Source organism: Lytechinus variegatus, chromosome 3, assembly GCF_018143015.1.
Source record: "Lytechinus variegatus isolate NC3 chromosome 3, Lvar_3.0, whole genome shotgun sequence".
NCBI classification, from domain to species: domain Eukaryota; kingdom Metazoa; phylum Echinodermata; class Echinoidea; order Temnopleuroida; family Toxopneustidae; genus Lytechinus; species Lytechinus variegatus.
This window is the reverse complement of record NC_054742.1, coordinates 752,398-776,521: the sequence shown is the minus strand read 5'-3', so window position 1 is coordinate 776,521 and position 24,124 is coordinate 752,398. Positions and strand designations below refer to the sequence as shown.

At 35.2% G+C, this 24,124-nt stretch overlaps 2 protein-coding genes across 2 annotated transcripts; one reads left to right on the top strand and one right to left on the bottom strand.

Moving 5' to 3' along the window:
- Positions 1-1,755: 1,755 nt before the first annotated feature.
- On the bottom strand, positions 1,756-13,032 carry LOC121409918 (heme transporter hrg1-B-like). The gene is made up of 4 exons (XM_041601701.1): positions 12,632-13,032; positions 7,605-7,772; positions 5,904-6,030; positions 1,756-4,177 (listed from the first exon to the last, which is right to left on the bottom strand). The coding sequence occupies exons 1-4, from the start codon at positions 12,783-12,785 to the stop codon at positions 4,156-4,158; spliced, it is 471 nt and encodes a 156-aa protein (XP_041457635.1). The 5' UTR covers positions 12,786-13,032; the 3' UTR covers positions 1,756-4,155.
- A 46-nt stretch (positions 13,033-13,078) lies between these two features.
- On the top strand, positions 13,079-23,705 carry LOC121409917 (F-box/LRR-repeat protein 4-like). Its single transcript, XM_041601699.1, has 5 exons — positions 13,079-13,203; positions 18,068-18,342; positions 19,206-19,383; positions 20,403-20,648; positions 22,737-23,705. The coding sequence occupies exons 2-5, from the start codon at positions 18,077-18,079 to the stop codon at positions 22,797-22,799; spliced, it is 753 nt and encodes a 250-aa protein (XP_041457633.1). The 5' UTR covers positions 13,079-13,203; positions 18,068-18,076; the 3' UTR covers positions 22,800-23,705.
- Positions 23,706-24,124: the final 419 nt, after the last annotated feature.

The following is a 24,124-nucleotide window of genomic DNA, read 5'->3' as shown; positions in this document are numbered from 1 at the left end:
TGCATTCTGATCAGAACTTCTGAGAAAAAAAAGCAGATTGTAGTCATTGTGTATTGGAGCAAAGCTGCTGTTACCTTGCATCAAAATGATTTGATCAATGCAGGAAATTTGAAATCCCCATAGCAATAGAGATAAAAACTTGATGAAACTTATTGAAACTGATACCTTTCTTATTTTGTTTGAAAAATTATTTGAACTTATTTTATTTTAAGAATGAAATTCCATATGGGTTGGATTCCTTGACAATCACACTAACAAAGCCAACACCGGAAGGTATAATAATAATAATTTTATATACTGCAAATTCGCAAAATGCCTTTAAGGGGTTAAGAGAAAGGAAATATGAAAGGAAAAGGAAATAGAAATACTTTGCACAACAAAATGTATCAAAATTAAAGGACAAGTCCACCCCAACAAAAAGTCGACTTGAATAAAACGAGAAAAATCCAACAAACACAACATTGAAAATTTCATCAAAATCGGATGTAAAATAAGAAAGTTCTGATATTTTAAAGTTTTGCTTTATTTCACAAAACAGTTATATGCACATCCTGGTCGGTATGCAAATGAGGAGATTGATGACATCATTCACTCACTACATGTACAGTGTATATCTTTTGTATTTTATTATGTGAAATATGAAATATTATAATTTTCTCTATATTGTCAAGGGAAACAACTATTAATTCCTCCCTGAACATGTGGAATTAGCATTGTTTAATACTATTGGTTCAGTCAAGGTGGTCCTTATTGTCAAATATGTAAAAAATGAAATATTGTATAATATAAACAATAAAAAACAAAAGAAATAGTGACGGACATCACCGACTGACCCATTTGCATGTCACTGAGTTGTGCATATCACTATTTCATGAAAAATAAGCGAAACTTCAAAATGCCATAACTTTTTTATTTTACATCCGATTTTGATGAAATTTTGAGCATTATGTTTGTTTGATTTTTCCCTACATGTATTTATTCAAATCAACATTTTACTGCGGTGGAATTGACCTTTAATATTGCAAATTACAACTAGTTCTCACCAGATCATGAATAAAGACATACCATCAAATTGGCCAATAAACATACATGATCAATTTAAGATTTTAAAAGACAAGTTTTAAGCTTGCATAACTTTTTGTATAGCGTCGGTATTTGCATCTGCTGGGAAGACATTTTAAATGTCTTCAAACAGTGCTTAGAATTTCAAAGAGAAAAACGAGGTAACATGATATCATCAGCTCTCTTTTGTATTAAAAGTTAACTCTAAAAGATACAAAATATGCTATAATCCAAATTTAAATGAAAGTTGGTATTTTGCTTGTTCAACTAAATTAACCTATTATTCAATTTGTATGAATTTTAGTTTGAAGTACATATCCATTTAGTTGTGAAACAGAAGGTATGCTGCTTGGATTCTTACAGGCCCTGGAAAATTAAATTTTGCTTTTTTCATTTTTCAGGCCTGGAAAGTCTTTGAATTCTCCCAAAATTATAGAATTTCAAGATGTGATTTTCAAAAAATTATCTTGTTTGATAATATGTTTTAACCAAAATGATATTTTTTTCCCATTACAATGTACATTTCCCCAGTTTTTAAAACCCATGGAGTTCTGTAATTTTTCATTATATATATATATATATATATATATATATATATATATATACTTATGCATAAAAAGTGTAAGAACCTTGAGTGCATATGGTGAACATGGGACAAAATGAGACAAAATAAACAAGAGATTTCCTGACACATATTTAATCACAAATACATACAAGTACGTGTACATCTCAAACGTGAAAATTATCACAATTTTTTACATAATATACTTTTTCAACTGAAGATTTGATCTTTCTAAGGAGTTTAACCAAAATAAAAACCAGCCATTAAATAATCTGATAATACATACACAAGTGCCTACAAATTTATAAACGTAAAAAATACTTTGTATGTACATATAGACTGCAATTATATAATGTACTCAATGTAAGTGCTTACTGATGATATGCAACACATACATGTAATGAAGTACTTGAAAAGTGTATGATAGGCCTACTTTTGGATGGAAATTCTAGAGCATAACAAAGTACAAAAATTCAATGTCGCATAAGAATCATATCATATGTGAGGTAACCACTAAAATGAAAGAACAGAACAAAGCCAAAGTTTTCCCAAACAAAACATACACAATACATTTTTAATAAAGAGTTGTTATTAAAGGACTATCAAAAGGGTATCATATGATGACTGAGATACATCAAGGCAGTGGCATAACTACATCCCCCCATCGGCTGACAGAAAAAAAAGGAAAAGAGAAAGGTAGTGGCCTAGTGGGAGAAATCATTGTATATGATATGAAATATTGTTACATAAGAATTTTTTCATAACTTTATGTTCACATTGGTGAGATATTCTGCTCTCATGGCCCTTTTTCTAGTCTGAGTATCAGAAGTTTTCAGCTTGCGCTTCGCGCTCACATCTCACATCATTTATTAGAGAAATATGTATGGTCTTAATGAATTCCTCCTACAAACAAGCCTTGGAATGCCCCTCTTCAGGTCTAAATTAAAAAAGATTTCAGCTCGCACTTCGGGCTCATAATATTTTATTAATGAGATACGTCAGAATACAATGACTACCAAATGTGCTTCATATGAAAAATGTAAGTGTAATTCTAAAAATATCTGCAAGAGCTTGGCACTCGCATGAGATGACTGGTGAGAAATGTATGCTCTTCATGAATTCCTTAAAAAATAATGTCCCTGCTTGGGTTCAATATAAAGGTCTACAAAATTTTAGCTCACGCTTGTTTAATGAGACAGGTACGTATCATGATAACAAAAATTTGCTCAAAATTTATCTTTTTTAGGTCTGAATATGGCATAATTTACAAATGTACATGTAATCAGTGAGAAACATATGCATTTAATGGCAAAGTCCTCAAAATGTCTTTAGTTTTAGGTAAGTGGGCCTATACCTGGTTATTGAGCACATCTTGTGTGCCCACTAATCAGTGACTCAAAATTTTTTGCTGCTGCCCCCCCCCCCATGCCGTGACCCATCATGTGATTTAAAGTACGTCATACATTCCATAGGTCAATAATAGAATCATCTGCGTATAAAAAAAACATAGTGATAAAATAAGCTGAACTTGGCTGTCTATTACAATACAGGTGCACATACATCTTAGTATTGAGTCTCACATTACCCCCTCTAAAAAACACAAAAATTACATTGCAAAACAAAATGTTTGCATATCTCATTAATATTAAGCAATAATACTCTTGAGACTTTCACACAATTTTACTGTTATATTCTTTCTTTATATAGCTTAAAGCTCTTTTACACAAACATAAAGAGATTCTAAATGACAAAAATTTGTAGTTCTTGCTGAAATGCTATGAATTCTTGGACTGACCAAAACAGATGTAATGCTGCATGGTAGTTCATAGAAAGACCAAAAGATTGTTTTGAAAAGTGCACATCTGTTTGTGAAATGCATTAAAAATATAACCCAAGCACAGGAAATGATGGGATATATTGCATCATTGATTCAGTAAATAACTGTGGCTCTTGGCACTTCATTTTAGTTGCTTTAATATACTCCTAAACAGCTTTAAGAAACACCCCTTGGAAATGTTCTAATGAAAATTATATCTCTATGAAATGAATGAAATAATGGTTCAATACAGATCAAGTAAAAGGCAATGACATATAGCTAGTTGCTTTAACCATGGCAGGATGAATGAGTGCATACAAGCAAAGTTGTAATACACAAGGAACATATCCAAGGTGATCAATGATTGAAGTGTTGCATAATAAAAAGGCATGTTTCTTTTTGCCTTTCCTGCATATAAACTCCCTTTTTCATGGCGGAAGATACTTTGAGAGAACATTTAAACCTTTATGTAGCATCTGTGATAATCCAATGAGCATGTGTACATGCACATTAAATACATGTAGTATTTACACACACATCAACAGCAAAATGCCAAATATATGAATTTCCAATTTCTTGGAGAATCATTCCTCATCAATCAAGAATGTTGTGCATTTGAATAAACTTTTGTATAATGGTATCATGAGGTGATGTAAAGGATGCTTTCCTTTTTATATAAACACATGTTTTTATCATACCCTGTTTAATGGATCCTTTAAATCAAGAGATTCTCATCACTGAAATAAAACAAAATAAAGATAAAGGCAACTTTAGACTAGATAATATACTGTATGCATCAAAGGAAAGTGACAAAAAAAAGACAAGCAGGAGAGTTGAAAATCTCAAATCATTGATTGTTAATTGCACTGAAGAAAATCACACACAGGGATCCTAAATGGGAGACTAAATATCTCTTTGTATGGTAATCACCAACGATTTATATTGTTTTAATATACTCGATGTCAAATGTCGACAAAAGAAGGGGCTATTGATTTGCAATTTTGAATCAATTCCATCTAATTCATGTAGCAAAAAACGTTTTGTATGCATAAACACAGTCTAATAAATATCTTTCACTTAATTTCTATATTTTTTTTCTCATCAATCAAAATATACAAAAAATTTTGTCACAATTATCAATTGGCTGGATTCATGGATTCACGATTTCACCAACTAAGAAACCAAACCAACAAAATACCTGGTACATGTATTACAAAATCACAAATTAATAACATTAACCATACAACACCTTTATGAAAGCAAAATATTCTTAAAACTTTACCTTTTGACATGCAATAAATAGCATCTTGGTCATGATTAGGGTTATACTGCGATACAATCAATAGTCTATATTACAAAAGCTTTTCACTCTGTCACATGATCTGTCCTTTTTACAGAAAACATGAAATGTACAATCACAGTAATTCACAATAAAGAAAACACAAAACCAGTCTAATGCAAGGAATCTTCACAATGCTGAAATATACATTTTCAAAATGACCATCTCTGATAGATAACGAATTGATTCGTAAAAAACGTTGAGTAAAAAAAAACAAAGGTATCAAAATCAATAGAATTACTGTATTGAATGGTAAAATTCAAGGCAAAAAATCTCTAAATTTTACATGTACAATCTTTGAGATGTAATGCACTGTGAATTATAAATTTCTGACATAGAGTGTTATATAAAATATATTTCCACATCACTCTACTTGAAAGCTTCTCACAGAAAGTCAAGACTAATATAGGGGCTCTATAGAATACATTAAATTTTTGTTTTTAATTTTAATTTTTCATGGAAAAATCAAAGGTAGTGCTATAAGGGACAAATGGGTGCCAAATAAATTGGCCAAGGTAATTCAGGAATATCAATTTCTTACCTCAAAGTAAGAAAAATGAGAATGAAAACAGAAAGTGTCACAAAAAAAAATCACATTATCAAAGTTGATCTAAAAAGAAAAAAACAATCCCTCAATATAATACATGTACTTGTGAATTAAAGAAAAAAATAAATAAAAAATGACTTGAATAACAAATGGAATGCCCTGGCAGTCATTGTGATGCAATTACATGTATAAATCATGACATAATGAAAATGACATAAAAGATCATTGGATTTGAGTATTTGAATATATTACTATATCTGGGAACATTCAAACAGGTCATTATTTTCAGAAGTACTTTGTGTTCTTGTTATCTATTATACATGTAGACTTAATACAAGTTTGTAAAGGACAAACAGGACAATTCCAGCTTGTCAGTACTAACAACTACCCTCAAGCTTGAAAGCACACACAATTTCTTTTAATTAAAGTCACACCTGCAATAAACATGACATCCACTTAGTCCATTAACCAGTCTGCTATGCAACTTTTATTCCTTTAGACCTACATTTTAAGTGCAGCAGACACTCTAATACAGAAGTAAATGGGTTAACAGCCAGTTCATGGAATGGTGTCATACCTTGTAACATAGCCTTTTCTGTATGACCTTGAGTATATGAACAGAGCAAAGGACCACTTCCAGGTCATGAACACCCATACTGCTGCAAGATAGAATCCCTTGTCATTTCCGTTTACTGGCATCAGATCTGAAAAAAAAGAAAAGGAATATTATAGATTACAAAGCAATACATACTAATATGAATATCTAAGGGTGTTCAGCAGAATTGGAAGAATTGGAATCGATTACTTGTAATTGATCAATTATATATGGTAATTAATTACAGTTTTTCAAATAATTGTAATTTGTAATTGAAATTTTTAAAGGGAAAGTACATGTAACTGTAATTGAAATTGACTTAAATTACTGTCAATCACATTATCATTCAATTTACTGTGGATTGCCTATTTCTCTTTTCTGTAAAGTGCAACTACCTGTATTTATCTCTTGCATGCAACTAAATAATTTTTCCATGATGTGGAGGAAAGAGGAGACACTATTGCTATAAAGAAGTGCACAAATAAAATATATACAAAAATTTGCAAAAGGTCATACATGTAGGTTCCAACAAGAAATGTAATTTTTCATACTAGCAAAGTTACATTCCTTATAAACTCATGCAGTGGCTTCATTTTGTTTGTGAGAATAAATGTAAGATGTTCTTTAGACTTAAGTTGGGACTACCCCCTTGAAAAAAAAATCAGCTTTTGTGGCTGAACAGGGAAAATGTGAATGAAAATATTTTTTTCTGCCCCTCTATAGGCAAAAGCTGGATCCGTCCTTGATGAATGAGGTCACGTCTCACAAGTCAAGTTTACATGTTGTACATCATTAAAGGGAGCGATAGACAGTATCAATTGCTCGCTAAACTAATAAACCATCCTTTTTTAAGTTTCTCCTTACTTAGAATTATGTTGAAATGGGCAGCACTACATACAAAATTAAATTGATTTCATTTATGACTTTATAGAAAGTAATTGAAATTGTATTTGTAATTGACAAAAGTAATAGGTGGCCTTATTAGCCTAATTATAATAAAAAAATGTAATTTAATTGAAAAGTAATTGTAATTGAACATTTCTTCAATTATGTACATGTCATTGTAATTGAAAGTAATTGAGCCCAACCCTGGTGTTCAGTTGACCTTGCATTAATTAAATCATCACAAGTCCCCCGTTTTATTGCATTTTGATTTGCAACCCCCACATAAAATCTAGATCTCTGTCCAAGCAATTGTGTAAAGTTACAATTTATTGGACATCGTATGTTAAAGGTTGGTTTGAATGTACTACTCTCTACATTCCACTCCAGTGTGTGTAAATATCCACTTCAAACATACCTTACCAGGAGAGAAAATGGTAAGTTGAGTTGCACATCATTCAAAGAGACTACAAAACAACTATCATTTGCACATCACCAAAATAAATTTACTTAGGTCTGTAAAATTTGTTTCTTATGAACTAAATCATGTGGTGTACAATGTGAAGAAATTATGATATGAAAGAGACTCAAAAGGCCAATGCCCTTTTTTTGTTCTATGACTCCCCAAAATGAAAAATGATAGTAAAGCAATAAAACTAAAAGGCTGAAATATCATTTGACAAACTCATTTTAGGGTGCAATACCAAAGGTCTACAGGGAGTCAAGCTTAAGTTCATTACTCAGTAAAATGTAATGCTCATGAAAATATTCATTCCTTTTTTTTTTTGCTCATCCACTTACCTTGTCCTCTGACAGCTCCAAGTACCACATATGTAACCAAGGCAATCAATGAACCAAGCTGGACAAAGAATCCAAGAACGATGAAGAATTTAAGTCGATAAACCCACAGGTCTCGATGTCCTCTCATATGTTGGATGTGAACAGTGAGTGTGAGAAAAGCAAATACTCCTGAAGACAAGAAAGAGGGAACCATACAGTATGTGTGTGTGTGTGCAGGGTGAAAAAAATGTATGAAATTGGAATGTGCTCAGATACTGTTCTTTTCTGCCTATTTATTGTTTCAGCAAAGGCAGTACATATAAATAATTTACAACACAGATGGGTAAGGTCTCTCTCTAATAATTACAGTAGGCCTAGTTTTCTATGAGGGGCCTTGCACTCAAAGGGATGTCGTAATGTTTTACTTACTACTACATGTATGTCTTTTACCTGTGGCTGCCCACAGTTTCGGCTAGGTCAACATGTAGCTACCGTACTCACACCCCTGGCCATGCCCTTGAGAATGCACTTGTGCATAAGCTACGAGCTACATGTACCATAGCAACAAAGAATAACTATTTCAGTTTGATTTTTATCACTTTTGCATAAATTTGATTTGAGGAGACTCTCCTTTGGTCTTCGTTGATTCTTTTGTTATTGTCAACTGCCTAAAGTTGTTAAGTAGTCCACCCAACGAAGTAAGTTGGATTGGAATAGTGTTTCATGTTGCTGATGTATATTATTCATGAATTTATAATTGCTTTCATCTCAACATTAAGTATTCTAATGATTATAGAATATACTATGGATATTAATGTTTCAGAAAATAACAAAGTTCATGTATGTATTTGGAAATTAGCAGTAGGCCTAAGTTAGATCTATGACAATATTGACCACACATATGATAAAATAATAAGGAGTGTCACATGGAATGTTTAATGTTTTTACTTGCTTGTTCATGTTTTTTTAAATGACATAGTGGAGGAAATACATTGAGATACCATCTTAAGATACAATGCAAGTTATGCATCACATCACATGAAATGATTCTTGTAGAAATTTCAGGCCACAAGAAATATCCCGAAACAAAAGAAGAATGTGGCATGTGAAGCTCAGGTTAATCCCAAGAAATTTGGAAATATTTTGGTGCCAAGATTAAAGTTCAGTCTGGGATCTCTGATTTTGAGCGTGGGCTAACTCTCAATGTGAATGACCATGGGAAGGCTGAAGTGTTGTTAAATCATTTCTCAAGTGATTTTAAAGAATGAACCGGTGGGAGATGCTCCTATTCCGTCTGACCGTGTGGTCACTTAGATGCTTCATACCATGGAGATTAGTGAGGATACGATTCTAAAAAAGTTGCTTCAGTTGGATATTTCCAAGTCTTCGGGCCCATGTGATTTCCATGCATATATTCTTAAATATCTAGCTTCTCCTTAGCTAAGCCTTTAAAAAAGCATCATTTACAACACATCAATTAGAATGGGTATTCTTCCCCCTGTATGGAAGAAGGCCCATATTTTAGCTGTTGAGAGGTGACAAAGCTTTGCCTAATAACTACCGGCCTATAAGTCTAACTTGTATTCTTTGTAAAGTACTTGAGTCCTTGAATACTCCAAGATGAAATTATTGACCACATGAAGTGCAATGATTTGTTTAGTCCTAAACAGTATAGCTTCATTCCTGGAGGTCCATTTCTCTTCAATTGCTTACTATGTTGGACAAGATTACTGGTACTAAGATTCTTTTCTTAGTGAGATTACTTGCGAAGTTGCGATTGTGATTCCTCTCAGTTACAAGACGATCTTCATGTATTACAGAGTTGGTCTGATAAGAGGCTTTTGAACTTCAATCTAGAGAGTGAGAAGTGTAAAGTTTTGACATTTGGTCCTGTTAACAAGGTGTCAAATTGCCCTCCCAGGTCATATTATTCAAAGAAGGGTAATGCTGCAATCTAGAGCATGTTCATACAATGAAGGAACTGGGCATGGATCTTAAATGTACATGTAGATGCCAGGCTTTCTTTTGATACCCACATACAAAAATTGTGTCAAAAGTAAACAGGCTACCGGGTTTTGTTAAGGAGGTCATTTGTGTTTTTGGATGAAGTTATCTTATATTTTATCTGTATTGTTTGGACTCATCTAAGAGTATGGTCTCAGTCTCACTGTGTGGAATCCAAACAAAGTAAAGCATAGTAGGCGGTTTCAAACCGCCTCGATCACAAGAATCCCCGTTAAATTACGAGAACTTTTTAAGGCTAAAAAATACCCGTTAATTATTCCTGCATTCACACCGCCCCGAAACACATCCTTCGGGATAAGTTCTCGAAGTTACGAGCATGCGCAGTGTGGTTTGATAAGCAGGCAAGGCGGGAGATTCAAAATCACTAGCCCAGCAGCCACCCACGCCGCCGCGCCCAACGACACGCTGGGATAAAAGTTCCCGTAATTTGCTTTCACATCGCCAAAATACCTGCGACCTTGGAAAAATCCCCACGAAAGTTCTCGTAATTTCGCCAAGTACCTACTATTTAGCGGGTATTTTCTTTCGGGGAAATTACGCGTAGTTTGCTTTCACATTACCAAAATACCTGGTATTTTCTGATCGGGGTAAATTTCCCGATCAGAGAATACCTGGAACTGGCGAACTTCGAGGCGGTCTGAAACCACCTAGTGATGCACATGTGCAGAGATAAGCTGCTCCCTACGTTCAATCTTTGAAAGGGCTCTCATACCCTGATAAACTGAAGAAGCTTAATTTGCCTACTCTTGTTTATAGAAGAGCTATTGGTGATGAGACCTTTAATATATTCACAAATATGACCCTGATGTTACCCTATGTCAGCATGTCTCACCAGTACAAGGGGTCATGCACTCAAGATAGAGAATCTGCAACTTGTGGAATAGTCTTCCTGAGCTTGTACTTGTAGCAGCGTCTAGGAATACTGTTCAATTTGAGGAGGATTGATTTTTTGTAATGTAATGCAGAATTTCAATTTTTTATGAGGCCTACTGGTGTATCTAGATCTGTACATGTATGACATAACCATAAGGTTCACTCCCCAAACCGCGCCAAGTTCAGACGTCACTGCTATCACCAGGAGCTGGACATACATAGAGGAACAGAAGAACTGAACCTTATTATATACTAACAATCCACATTCTTGTTTTTGCATCACATTGGTGGCATTGTCATGCATTGCATAATTTTCATTGGTAGGGTACATGTAGGTAATGGTACTAGATTTGTGCTGCAGACATGTGTTTAAAAAGTCAATACCGGTAGACAAGTTGGCCTCAAATTTTCTTTTACATGTATTGGTCTAAACGTACAGTAGTATTTAGGCTCAAACAGTCTAGTTCAGCATAAAGACTTTAGTCTTTAAAATGCCTATTTGGGCCACTAGCCCAAACAGTATACTGCTCAGTGCGTATAAAAAACGGGACAGATTTGAAAAATCTAAATAAATTTTTTGTTTCAAATTTTAATGTCTATATTTTGGTTTTAATAGGTGCTCTAAGGTCTTATCTTTCAAATGCTGTTAAAAATAATTCAGTTTTGTTCATGCTTGAGCGAATACGGAATATTTTTGTCTGAGGTTAAAAAGGAGGCTTGCGCCAAAATGGCATAAAATTATAAATATGATGATCGAACTTCTTGCTAATTAGCAGACTTCCTCTTAACCTTTTCATTATCTGTGCCATAATTTTCAAATCATGCGGTCAAAATTGATTTTCAGATCTATTTATTTACTTGAATTGTCCTGTTGTTTCTTTTTATTTTGCTCTCTGTTAGCTTTAAATATTCCTTCTTCAGGCTAAAACAATTTTTTTTCAACTGAATTATGGGAGAGCGGTGGATTCTTTTCAAATCCTTTCATTGTGTGAGCACTACAAAGGTTATGGTACCTTTGAACAGTGCCACATAGATGGGCGGGGGCTTGGGATGCTCTCCCCCCACACCTTAATTAAAAATATCATGACAAAAAAAGTGGACAGGAAATAAAAGGAAAGATAGAAAGAAAAATATGATATTTTCTGAATATTACATGTAAGTCAAAATCTATCACAAAATTTGATATTGGAATAAAAAAGTGGGAATATTTGCATGCTCACTTCGCTCGCTCATATTTTACGCGATCTGCCATATCTAGCTTAAAATTGACTCAATACACCAATTGTCATTGAAAGGCATGAATCCCTTCCTGTGTTCTCTGTCAAACTCAAGCAATTAAACTTGGTCAAGGAATCAAAAAAATGACCCTTCGAAAAAATAGATTCATTTCTTTCAAAGGTACAAACATAATTTTTCTTTCAAATAATAAAAGGATTTGAATAATCACAAGTTTTCCCAATTAATAATGCAAATCTTCTTGCTTGGGTTGACAAAAAATCTTCTTTTCTCAGTTACTTATGAAGGAGAATTAAAAGAGAAGTTTAAGTGAAAAAAACAAAAGAATAATTCAAGTAAATTAATAGATAAATTTTGACAGCATAAATAAAAAATTGTGCCATAGCGAAAAGGTCAAGAGGAAGTCTCCTGATTAGCAAGAAGTTTGATCATCATATTACTTAATACTTATATTCTGCAATTCTGGCGCAAGCCTCTTTTTGAACCCTCAACAAAAACATCCAGTGTTCGCTCGAGCATGAACAAAATTTATTTTTTTTCAATTGCATTTCAAAGACAAGACCTTAGGCTTAGAAGTTAGGCCTAGAGCATGTACACCAAAATATAGACATCACAATTTGAAACAAAAATTTTATAGTTTTCAAATATGTCCTGTTTTTTTTTTAAACACACTCACTATGTAGGAAATTTTGAGGTAAGTTTTGAGCAATGTCTGTGAGTGTGATATTGATAATGCTAATTGCTATGCATTTTAGTACTAGTAGTAGAATGGTGTTCTTGTTTCTTTTTTTGTGTGTCCTAACATTAGACATTTTTGGATTGACATTTATTAATTTTATCTGTTTATCAGATTATTATTGCTATCAAGTATTAAACTTCCCTGACACTTGCAGATAAAATACAAATAAGATTACCACTTGCTAATCCCCACAGAGCGATGTGTAGATTATAAAATTGTTCAGCAGCGATGAAGCAAATAAAGATGGCCAGCCCAACAATAAGTCCAGTGACTGCGAAGGCAATGCGACACCGCATCCTTAGCGGACTGGGGCCCGAGAAGTCATCCATGATCCCCGCTCCTCTGCTGCTCCTATCCTAATTGCAACTGGAACCTGGAAGTCGATCCGAGCTCTCGGTCTCTCCGTCGGCCGTCAAGTCAAACGAAAATACGTAAATTTGGGTCCTAATGCCTTCTTGATATTCGCTTAGATTGTAGCCAATATATATATATTCTGTGCTGAATTTGCTCCATAGAAAATAACCTCACAAAGTCAAGTCATATCACAGAATTTCTGACAATACCTTGCAGCTTGACGTTCGGTACTACGCCCTCTGCAGTTGCAAGATCGTTAAATCGTATTTTTTACGTCGTCCGTATCGCTGGGGTATCGTTGACTATCCGCTGATTTATCGCTCCATATCTGTTAGCTTTCAGACATTTTGAGGAGATAAATGATCCTTTTTCATTGTACAAAACATAAATAATGCAAGTATTTGAGAAATTTATGTTTCACTAGTTTTAATCCTTTACATAAACGTTCATACTGTACCTATTATTATCCTAAGTCCCATGTATTGGAATTGACGTAATGTATTAGAACTCTACCTGCGTGACGTGACATGACATTGACACTCATTCAGAATGCAACTTAGATTTTGAGTTGTGGTATATCTTTTCTCTGTTATGGGTGTTAGGGCTCTCTGTTTGTTGAAATAGATATTAGAATTGACAACGTTTGGCTCATTTCACTTTTTCTTCATGAGTTGAAGATTTAGAAGAATTTACAGTGAACATACCTGTCCAGAGCAGAGGTGTCACACTAAAAGATGTTCATACCAAGGACAGAGACCCAGAAATATCGGATTTTTTTAAATGTTAGAATACGTAAGACATAGAATAGCCTAAATAATGTTGTCACTGCCCCAAGTGTGCAGTTTTTAAGCTGCCCTGGCCTGGATAGATCCATAGATGCTGGAAAAATGAGCCAATAAAATATGACTACAAAAAGCTCTTCTTCTTCTTCCGGGTGTAGTAAACAGTAAAGACATCTGGGTAGAGTATTTTCGTACTTTGTGCAGTGCTGAAAAACTAGTGTGTCATGCTGCATTGCCAAACCTCAGTAATATGCTTTTGAGGTTAAGGTGTACATGTAGCCTAGGTACATATCCCGGGGGGGGGGGGGGCACTCAGTATGTAATGCATAGTGGGTATGTGCCGCGGAGGGGACCCCCATTTTTACACTCAAATTTCTGTTCAAAGGCATAGCATTTTTGTCTTGTTGAGAAAAAGAACAAAGAAAGCCCCTCCAAGGCATAGCATTTTCTTCTTATCGAGAAAAAAGAAGAGAGAAATCCGCTCCAAAGCTTTGCATATTTTTCGTTACGCCGCTCCGATCGCATTAAATGAGCTGCAATTTGGGTGAAAAGCGGCCGCAGAGCTCCCCGGCGGAGGCCACGCTAGCTGCATCATGCACGCATGACCGTTCCATAGGGATGCATGTACGCACTCACACGCTGGCGATCCGTTCCAAGGACCCCCGTTTTCACAAACATTTGTCGTTCCGGAGCCCGTTCCGAGGACCCTCCTTTTTACAATAAGCCCGCTCCAAGGCTCCCGTTTTTTGTCTCGCCCGCGGCACACCCCCACCACTTTTTTGGTCGAGTGCCCCCCCTATGTCCTGTATGCCTGGTCCTTGATTTTCTTGGGGCAGCCATACAGGTTTCTCTGGAGGAATCCTCGTGTACTATTTGCTTTTTTACATGTACTGTCAATATGCGTCTTCCAGCTGAGCTTGGAGTTGATGTGTACTCCGAGGTACTTGGCATTGTCAACAGCTGGAAGTTCAACTCCATGAAGAGAATAAGGTGATTTGATGACATTTTTCACCTTATTGGTCACTCTCAGAACTTCACATTTCGATGGATTGAAAGACATCTGCCACTTGGCTTCCCAATCTTGCAGGTTAGTGAGATCTTCTTGGAGTGCGTCTGCGTCAGATTGCGAGCTGATGTGTCGGTAGAGAAGACAATCGTTGGCAAACATCCGCACTTCGGACTGGACACAGCTAGGCTGATTGTTGATGTAGGCCAAGAAGAGAAGTGGGCCAAGTAGAGTCCCTTGAGGTACGCCCGAGTTGACATCAGCTGGGAGAGAGGTAGTTCCTTCAAGCACCACCTGTTGAACACGATCTCTAAGGAAGGCTCTGATCCAACAAAGAAGATTTCCTTGGATGCCATAGAAGGCTAGTTTTCTCAAGAGTCTTTCATGTGGTACTTTATCAAATGAACACTCCTTCAGGATACGTGCAGGAAGGCCGTCAGGTCCTGGTGCCTTGTATGGGTTGATCTTGGACAACAGTTTCCAGACTCCTTCAGAACCAATTTCAATGTTGCAGATCTTCGGGTGTGGACTAGCTCCCATGTCAGGAATGTTGACTATGTCTTCTTTTGTAAAGACTGAAGAGAACTGATCGATCAGGACAGCAGCCTTTGTTTTGCTGTCACATCGGAGGACACCATCTCTCAAGAGTGGGGATACTCAAGAGTTGTCACAACGCTTATTCTTAATAAATGTCCAAAATCTCTTGCCTCCACTGGGACCTTCTCCACATATCAGATCTGAGATGTAGGTCTGGTAGGTTTTACGACATTCCCTTTGCATAGTTTTCTTAAGTTCCTTGTAATTACGGTGTTCTGTGTTGTCAATCTCGGCTGCGGCAGCTCTCGATCTCCTGAATGATCTTTTCTTCTTTCTGGAGAGACGTTTCAATTCTGTCGTGATCCAGGGTTGGCTAAATCTGCATGAGGTCATCTTCGATGGTACATCTTCCTCAAGTGCAGATAAGATCTTACTTTTTATGTCTGTCCACTGACTTTCGACCGGGGTATCTAGAGAAGTCTGGTCCAAGTAGCTGTCAGCAAAGCTTGCCATTGCTTCTCTGATGGTGTCCATGTTTGCCTTCTTCCAAAGATAGACCTTCCTCTTGATTGGTCTCTGTATCTTCGCCCTTATGTCAGCAACCGTGAGGACCATATTATGATCACTGATACCTGGTGAGGGGATGCATTTCCTGATTAGAGATGGACGATTTGTGAGGAAGACATCTAGGATTGATTGACCTCTTGTTGGAAAGTCTATTTGGCTGAGGCATACGTCTTGAAAGGTTGCAAGGAATGTTGAGTTAACGCCGAGGTTGTACTGATGGCCCGTCACAGTCTCAGTCTGCCAGTTAATGTCTGGCAAATTAACTAAGATCACCCGAGATCCAGATGGCCGAGGATGGGTTGTTTCTTACAACGCCACTGATAGCACTGCATATTTCCTCCTCTGTTCCCGGAAGTGAGCCAGCCATTTTGAGGAGGAAAAAGAACTGAATACAGAGGCATAACATGCCTACAATCAGAAACTAGGTATCCCTAGGTATAAATGCCTGATTTTTGTCATCAAATGCAGGGGGGGGGGGTGGTGTCATCAAAGCGAACCTTCCCCGTACCACCAATATATGTGAGTCTCCCCCCCCCCGACTGTCTAGTCTAGATGAAGTCTGATGAAAAAATCATGCAGTTTTTCTTACACACCTATAAAAAAGGTAGTCTCTATCACTAAACATGCTAAAATAAATCAGTGCAATCATAAATATGCATTGATGAAATATCCCATGTCATGAATCATTATTAGAGAGAGTTCAAGATTAATTTATTAAGAAAACTAGACATACATGTCAGTCAGTCGGCAAGCCCCTGTGTTAATGAGCAAATGGGCAAGATTTATCCAAGTCCTCTCGTGGCTGAATTCATGTCCCTGCAAAATCTCGTGAATTGTGAGACTTTTTTCTCAAAGAATTTAACCACTTTCTCCTGGAGTAAAATTGATTATTTTTGTACCATTGGGAAGAGTAAATGTTATTCTTTCATATTGGTTATTTTGAATAAAATATTTTGATAAAGAAGTGAATTTTTTACAAGAGAAAAGATGCATCAAACAGATTTTTCTTCCTCTGTTTTCACTTGCAAATTGTGCAACATTTTGTGTTTTAGGTACCAACATTATTTATATCATCAGAAAGCTCAAACTCTATACTTTCTTACAATGTCACTCTTGATATGTGGCATCTTTTAGATGGGTCAGCAGCCAGCTTTTTCCATCAAGATGCAAGACGAGATTTCTAAAATATCTGAGTAACATAAAATCCAGAGTTCTGATTGGCTGAATAATGTTTTCACAACAACAGGCGCGGGTTATTTGAAGAGATTACCACATGGTGAGTGTGACCTTGCAGAGGCCCAGTGTGGGGAACATTGGAATTTGCATGGGTGTGTGGTCTCTGTGACCAATCAGAGTGCAGTATTCTTGTTTTTGAGCTGCTAAATGTACTTGGCCTATGAAAAGCTGGCTGCTGACCCATCTAAGATACATCTTCTTATACAAATTATATCATATTAAAGCGTAGATCTTCAGCTTTATTATGATCTAAAAATCATTTGTGCTCAAACAGAAATCAAGTGTGAAAACAACAACATTTGTTGCATGAAAAAAATCATTTTGTTTCATGTTTTATATCAAAAGTTTTCCCTATATTACAACATTTTTTAAAAATTCCAAACACATGACCTGAAAGAATGATTCTTCTTCTTTACAAAGATACCAAAAACATGAAATTTGGTTAATATTTAGAGCAGCAGTGGCAGAATAAAAAAGGTGTTTTGGTTCGCACCAAGCTCATTAATAATGCAAAAACCCTATAGTCATGAATATCACTTGGATAAAAGAAGCTACTTTTTCAGGGCTTGCCGACTGACTGATGTATAAGTACAAATCAATGAACAGATAATACAAAAGGATAAATAACACATATGAGAGGTTTTTGAGGACCCCTAAAAAGCAGAGCTTGTGAGTGGGGCCCTAAAAAATGGTCTTTTCCATTTCTGAAAATCTGTAATTTTGTTTCAACTTGATGAAAAAATATAAATTCTGTTTTGTCACTGAAATTCCATTTTGCAAAGGTGAACTCCATGAATTTTTACATGAAAAGTATAAGAACCAAACATAATTTCAGTTCTATTTACCGGTAAAACAGAAAATCAATGTCCCTATATTATATATTATATCATTTTATATTATATTATATTATGTTGTATTATATTATAATATATTTAATTATAAGGTTATATCATAGAGCTATTAATTGTAAGGTTATATCATAACCTTGTTCATTGAATGAGTGGTGTTCATGACATACTGTATGATCAGTATTCAAAAGTAATGTAGGGCGCTCTTCCGGCTGAGCTGTATATACTAGAGACTCCTTACACCAAGTGCTAATATAAACTATTTCTTTCTCTTTGTGTAGAATCCTCCAATGACCAATGACCTTGCTATGGATGAAATCGATATTCAGTGTAGAATTCTGTCACTCCCTGAAGAGATCATTGTATATCACATCATTCCATTACTTCCAATGCCTGATATCTGTGCTATGAGAGGTGTTTGCAAGAAGTGGTTTGATTTAGTCAACATTCACTTTGCTCAGCTCAAAGTGCTGGATCTTACTCCTTGGGACTTTCTAATAACTCCAGAATTTCTCCATTGTATCTTGTCCCATGCAATGGCATTGAGGGAATTGAGGTAAATATACATTATAATATATATTGTTAAACAGAAAAATCAGTCTATTTTGGTCAGGATAAATGTATGCTCCTGCTGAGGCTTTGTCTGGCTTTGCAGCATCCTCTACCTCCATAGACCAAAGTATCCCATACGTACCGCAGTGGTGGTGGTAGACATCATGTAACACAAATATGATTGGTTGGCATATTTGTATGTTCTAGCTGCACATGACACCAAGTGAACCCTGTCTGTTTGGAATAATCAAATTTTGTATTTTCAATTTTGTTCATTTTTTTTCAATTTCACTCCACTCATTTACATCACACATTTCAAGAAACTGGTAAGATGGTTATAGTTTGCATGCAGATGCTTTATTTTTCCATCCCCAAAAGTGTGATTTAAGCAGATATCGAAGAGGATGAGGCAGCTCACTCTTTTCCCCACAGACACTGTAGTTATGTGGCGTGCGAACCACCACTGTTTCGAGTTCTAATGGAGACTTCTGTCTGTTTTGGAGGAAAAATGAGAAAAATTAGAAAATGATAACAACTCCTCGGAAACAGCAGATTTTTTAGTTTGATTATAATTATAACCGACACATCCTTTGTGACTTTCAACTAGATATTCTTAAGACAATGTCAATCTCTCAGTCTGCATGTATTAAAAATTAAAGCAAGAGAGAGGAGACTGACAAAAACTTCATGCAAAGTTGATACAAATATGAACTACATGTAATCTTTTTTCCCCTTTTTTTTTTTGGGGGGGGGTGGCATAATTATTCTTTTATTAGTCTTTTTTAACTACAAATACAATTGCTTATACAAATGTTTGAAATATTTCTGCTAAGTTTAAAAAGTTCTTGCTGGTTTATGTATTTTCAGGTTAGATAATTGTTGGAAGGCAGTTGTTAGGGAAACCATGGATGTAGCAGCAGATAAATGCAGAGAAGTAAGATGTGCTTCCTTCTCTAAGTGTGGAAAATTAACGGAAGACTCTGTTATACAGCTGGCAGAATCTTGGAAACATCTGGAAGAGTTGGACCTGAGCAGCTGTTATCAAGTAGGTACTATGAAGTATTTCAATAACAATGTAACATATTGATCAAAATGACCTTTTTCTTAAATTTTTGTTTCTTGAATGCATGTATCCCTATATGTATCAATTCTATATAATCATTATGTTTGCTCCTTTTTAAATTAATAAAATGTCCACCCTATGTGTGCATTTACTGTGTATACATGTATGTATACTTAATAAAATCTCTAACTCCAAGAAAAGTTAAATATTGAACTAAAACTATTTTAAAATAATATTTAATTTAAAAATGAATTATTAATGTCAGATGAAAAATTCAAAAGATAGAATGAATGTTTCATAAAAAGAAGGCAAATGTTTCTGTAATGTCACAGTCCTTGTGTCACAAAACAATGATGTGAAATGTACATGTAAGGTGATTATCAAGTTGGTTTGAATTTCTCTCAGTATCTACAAGATACAGACCAAAGTTGGAACTGGAAATGAGGGATGGGATGTCACAAAGAAACAATCCCCCAAATAAACATAGGCCTACCCTGTGTTTGTCTTTCCCCAGCAAGGCCAGCAAGCTACATTGTCGCTCTTCTGTTCCCATTTCTCCATTAAACATTTTTAACCTGGACCTCTTCTGTACAAATTTTTCGTCATTTTGTATGAGTCTCAAAATATTTAAGTAATATTAGCAGGACTTCTGGTTATCAAATTTGAGTTCTGTTATATAAAGCATTTTTGTGTAAGATAACATTAATTGTTATTTTTGTCTCATCTCAGCTTCTTTATTGTAATAATATTAAAAATTTTATTTTTTAACAATTTCATTTATGTGTCATATTTCATTTATTCATTTCCAAATTGCTTTCATCTTTATCTTGTGAGTTCTTCACTTTGATATTTGGACGGAAAACTATTATTTTCATTTAACATGTGTTTGATGTGACCTTTTCATTCATGTTAAAGATTACAAATGACAAGACACCATCTTACATCATTTCAATTATTAAAAGATATATGTTTAATATTACTTTTTTCTTTTGCATTTAAAGATCATGGATAGAACATTATGTGGCCTTGCTGAAAATGCTTGCTCATTAAGAGAACTCTGTGTAGGAAGTGTGTATGGAGTAACAGATTTTGGTGTAAGTCAGCTTGCATACAAATGCCATACTTTAGAACTATTAGACGTCAGTTATTGCCATCGGGTCAGTAATAAAGGACTACAACCATTTGTCATGGAAACTGGAGAAAAAAGAACATCACTGAAGAATCTAAGGATAAAGGCCTGTCATAAGGTGAGGTATACATTATTATATGATCTTGAGTAAAAACCCATAAAAAATGAAAATATTGTTACTGTATGTACAATATTTTGAAAATATCTATTTCTCTTTCATCAAGGCAAAGAACATGCCTTATAAAGCCATTGAATAATTCATCATTTTTTGTCTCACCTGCATAGCAGTGTGAGACTATAGGCGCTGCTTTTCCGACGGCGGCGGTGGCGGCGGCGGAGTCAACATCAAATCTTAACCTGAGGTTAAGTTTTTGAAATGACATCATAACTTAGAAAGTATATGGACCTAGTTCATGAAACTTGGCCATAAGGTTAATCAAGTATAAATGAACATCCTATTAGAGTTTCATGTCACATGACCAAGGTCAGAGGTCATTTAGGGTCAATGAACTTATACCATGTTGGAGGAATCAGCATCGAAATCTTAACCTGAGGTTAAGTTTTTGAAATGTCATCATAACTTAGAAAATATATGGACCTAGTTCATGAAACTTGGACATAAGGTTAATCAATTATCACTGAACATCCTGCGTGAGTTTTATGTCACATGGCCAAGGTCAAAGGTCATTTAGGGTCAATGAACTTTGGCCGAATTGGGGGTATCTGTTGAATTCCCATCATAACTTTGACAGTTTATGGATCTGATTCATGAAACATGGACATAATAGTAATCAAGCATTACTGAACATTTTGTGCAAGTTTCAGCTCTCATGATTAAGGTCAAAGGTCATTAGGGTCAATGAACTTTGACCGAATCGGGGGTATCTGTTGAATTACCATCATAACTTTGAAAGTTTATTGGTCTAGTTCGTTGAACTTGGACATTAGAGTAATCAAGTATCACTGAACATCTGTGCGCATTTCATGTCACATGACCAAGGTCAAAGGTCAATGAACTTTGGCCGAATTGGGTGTATCTGTTGAATTACCATCATAACTTTGAAAGTTTATGGATCTGATTCATGAATCTTGGACATAAGAGTAATCAAGTATCACTGAACATCCTGTGCAAGTTTCAAGTCACATGATCAAGGTCAAAGGTCATGTAAGGTCAATTAACTTTGGCCATGTTGGGTTTTTTTGTTGAATAACCATCATATCTCTGTAAGTTTATTGGTCTAGTTCATAAGAAGTGGACATAATAGTAACCATGTATCACTGAACATCTTGTGCGAGTTAGAGTAGTTTTCAAAGTCAGCACTGATGCTATATTGAACCGCGTGATGCAGGTGAGACGGCCAGAGGCATTCCACTTGTTTAAATATTGTATGCCTAATTTACAATAACAAAGTATTTTGAGATTCAAGTTTAAATATTTTGCTGATATTCTATTTGACTTTTGTATGGTTATGTCTCTAAACTCTCTATCAATCATCTCCTGTTATGTAGTATGAATTTAACTTCCTGTTATCCTTTCAGTCATTCACCCTCACTTGTTTACAAACTCCCCCAATGTCATCTAAGAATTCCTAAACCCCCAATACCATTTAACTGCTAAGCCTTGACCATAAAAAGACCAACCCTCAGTGACGTCAGCTAACTTCATGGAAGAAGTATGACTCACACTTCAGCCCCAGTCACTTGCACAGAAAATAACAACACCCCTTATACCAGAGAAAGTTTGATAGACAGTTACCTGTAGACCAATCAGAACAAGTTTAGATGACTCCCACCTTAAATAGTTACACCCCCAAAACAAATGATATAAATAAGACTTCTTGATTATTAGAGATAGAAGAGAATACCAATGATAGAATACTAGACCACACTGATCATGACTGACCGACTTCAAGACTTAGACGTCCATCCAGTATTAGTTTAACTTCACTTCGAATCTCATTCTGATCCTTCGAAACTATTTCATACATCGTCTCCTATTATATCTGAATCTTCATGTACTTTGAACTGTAGATGAATATTGATGATTAAATACTTTGTGATATGAACTGTATAACTTTCTGCAAAGTTTCCTTATTATGCTTAGTTCCCTCCAATAATCACCGATCCCAACATAACATACCCTAATGAATTTTGCTTCATTAATTCCTCTCAATATCTTTCTTTTCTTTTCTTTCCATAACATTAGGTAAATGATGTAATGATTGGAAGACTTCTTGACTGTGGCATTCAAGTCAACAATATGTTCTGATGGAAAATAATGCTTCAAAACCTTGCTCTTCTAGCTCTTCAATAATAGCTCTTTCATGTGAGATTTTATATTTAACCATTTAAAATCAATTGTAAAATATAATCTTGTACTCTAATCTGAACCAGTACTCTTGTGCAATGTCATGAGAGACAATTTTCTTTTTTATTCTAGACAGCAATTTATTACAAAGAGGTGAATTTTTTATGTATATCACGTCACTGAATGATTTCCGTCACTTAAATCAATTTCTTCTGCCCCTATGTGCAGGGGGAAATTATTATATTGTCCATTGTGTGATTGAGTTAAAAATTCTCCCACATCAAATAGGTTGAATGAATAGATGAGTAAATTGATAAATGTTGTTTGATACTAAATAAGTCATAGATAAAGTAAAGAAAATATATACATGTATGTATAACATATTATAAACTTGAAATATTGATTATGATATAATACTACTTATTTTGAAATAAAATATGTATGTTACCAAAAAATGAAGGAGATGGAAACAACTCTTTACAAGCTCCCAATTAACTCTTCATGCGTTACGTTCGCATTATTGCACATCCGTAGGCGTGTTTCGTTCGCATTTTTGCACAACCACACATTTCCCATAGACGTCCCCTGTCCCATTGTTTTTCGAACAATTACATGCCCCTTAGCTTGCCTAGCTACAATGCATAGCCGGCGTTTGTGTACAGTATACCGTACATGTGTACCGATCGATCGATCCCGCGTGCGACATTAGTTTAGCGCTCGACGGATTATCGCAGTTTACAAATTACAGAATCGTTGAGTTTTCCTTGAAAATTAGTACTTATATCGCGTTTATTTTCCCCCAAAAAAAATCAATACATCCTGATCACAGCCAGGAAGTTCATTAATTGAAAAAGGAGAGGAGAAAATCAATAAAACCCTCCTCACAAACAATACCATAGCCAAGTTTATTGTTAGGAGTCTGTGACTCATTGCACGAATGTGAATGAGACCCTTTCAATGGAGTAGAGTACCTTGACCAGGCAAAAATTTACTCTCTTTTATTTTCCACTATATATATGGGCTATTTTTATCAGATTATCATGATTTTGGTATCAATACAATCAATGTAATGAACAGTCCAAGTGGATAAATGAAAGTCATGCCACTAACACAAGAACCAAATAGTCAGGTCCAGATTTTAGAAAATGTGCTCAGAAAAAGTGCTTTAGGCATTTTGTGTTAATGCTGATTTATCAATTGCTTTAAGGTAATTCAGGGGTGCTGAACCCAAAAATGCTGTTTGCCAAACTTGATTCCGACGTTTTCATCCTCAAATCGGCAAAAAA

Coding starts and splice junctions, on each gene's coding strand:
- LOC121409917 (XM_041601699.1), top strand. CDS start 18,077: ATGACCAATGACCTTGCTATGGATGAAATCGATATTCAGTGTAGAATT. Junction 18,343..19,205: donor ATGGCATTGAGGGAATTGAG/GTAAATATACAT, acceptor ATGTATTTTCAG/GTTAGATAATTGTTGGAAGG. Junction 19,384..20,402: donor ACCTGAGCAGCTGTTATCAA/GTAGGTACTATG, acceptor TTGCATTTAAAG/ATCATGGATAGAACATTATG.
- LOC121409918 (XM_041601701.1), bottom strand. CDS start 12,785: ATGGATGACTTCTCGGGCCCCAGTCCGCTAAGGATGCGGTGTCGCATT. Junction 7,773..12,631: donor TCTGTGGGGATTAGCAAGTG/GTAATCTTATTT, acceptor TCTTGTCTTCAG/GAGTATTTGCTTTTCTCACA. Junction 6,031..7,604: donor TGGAGCTGTCAGAGGACAAG/GTAAGTGGATGA, acceptor CTTTTTTTTCAG/ATCTGATGCCAGTAAACGGA.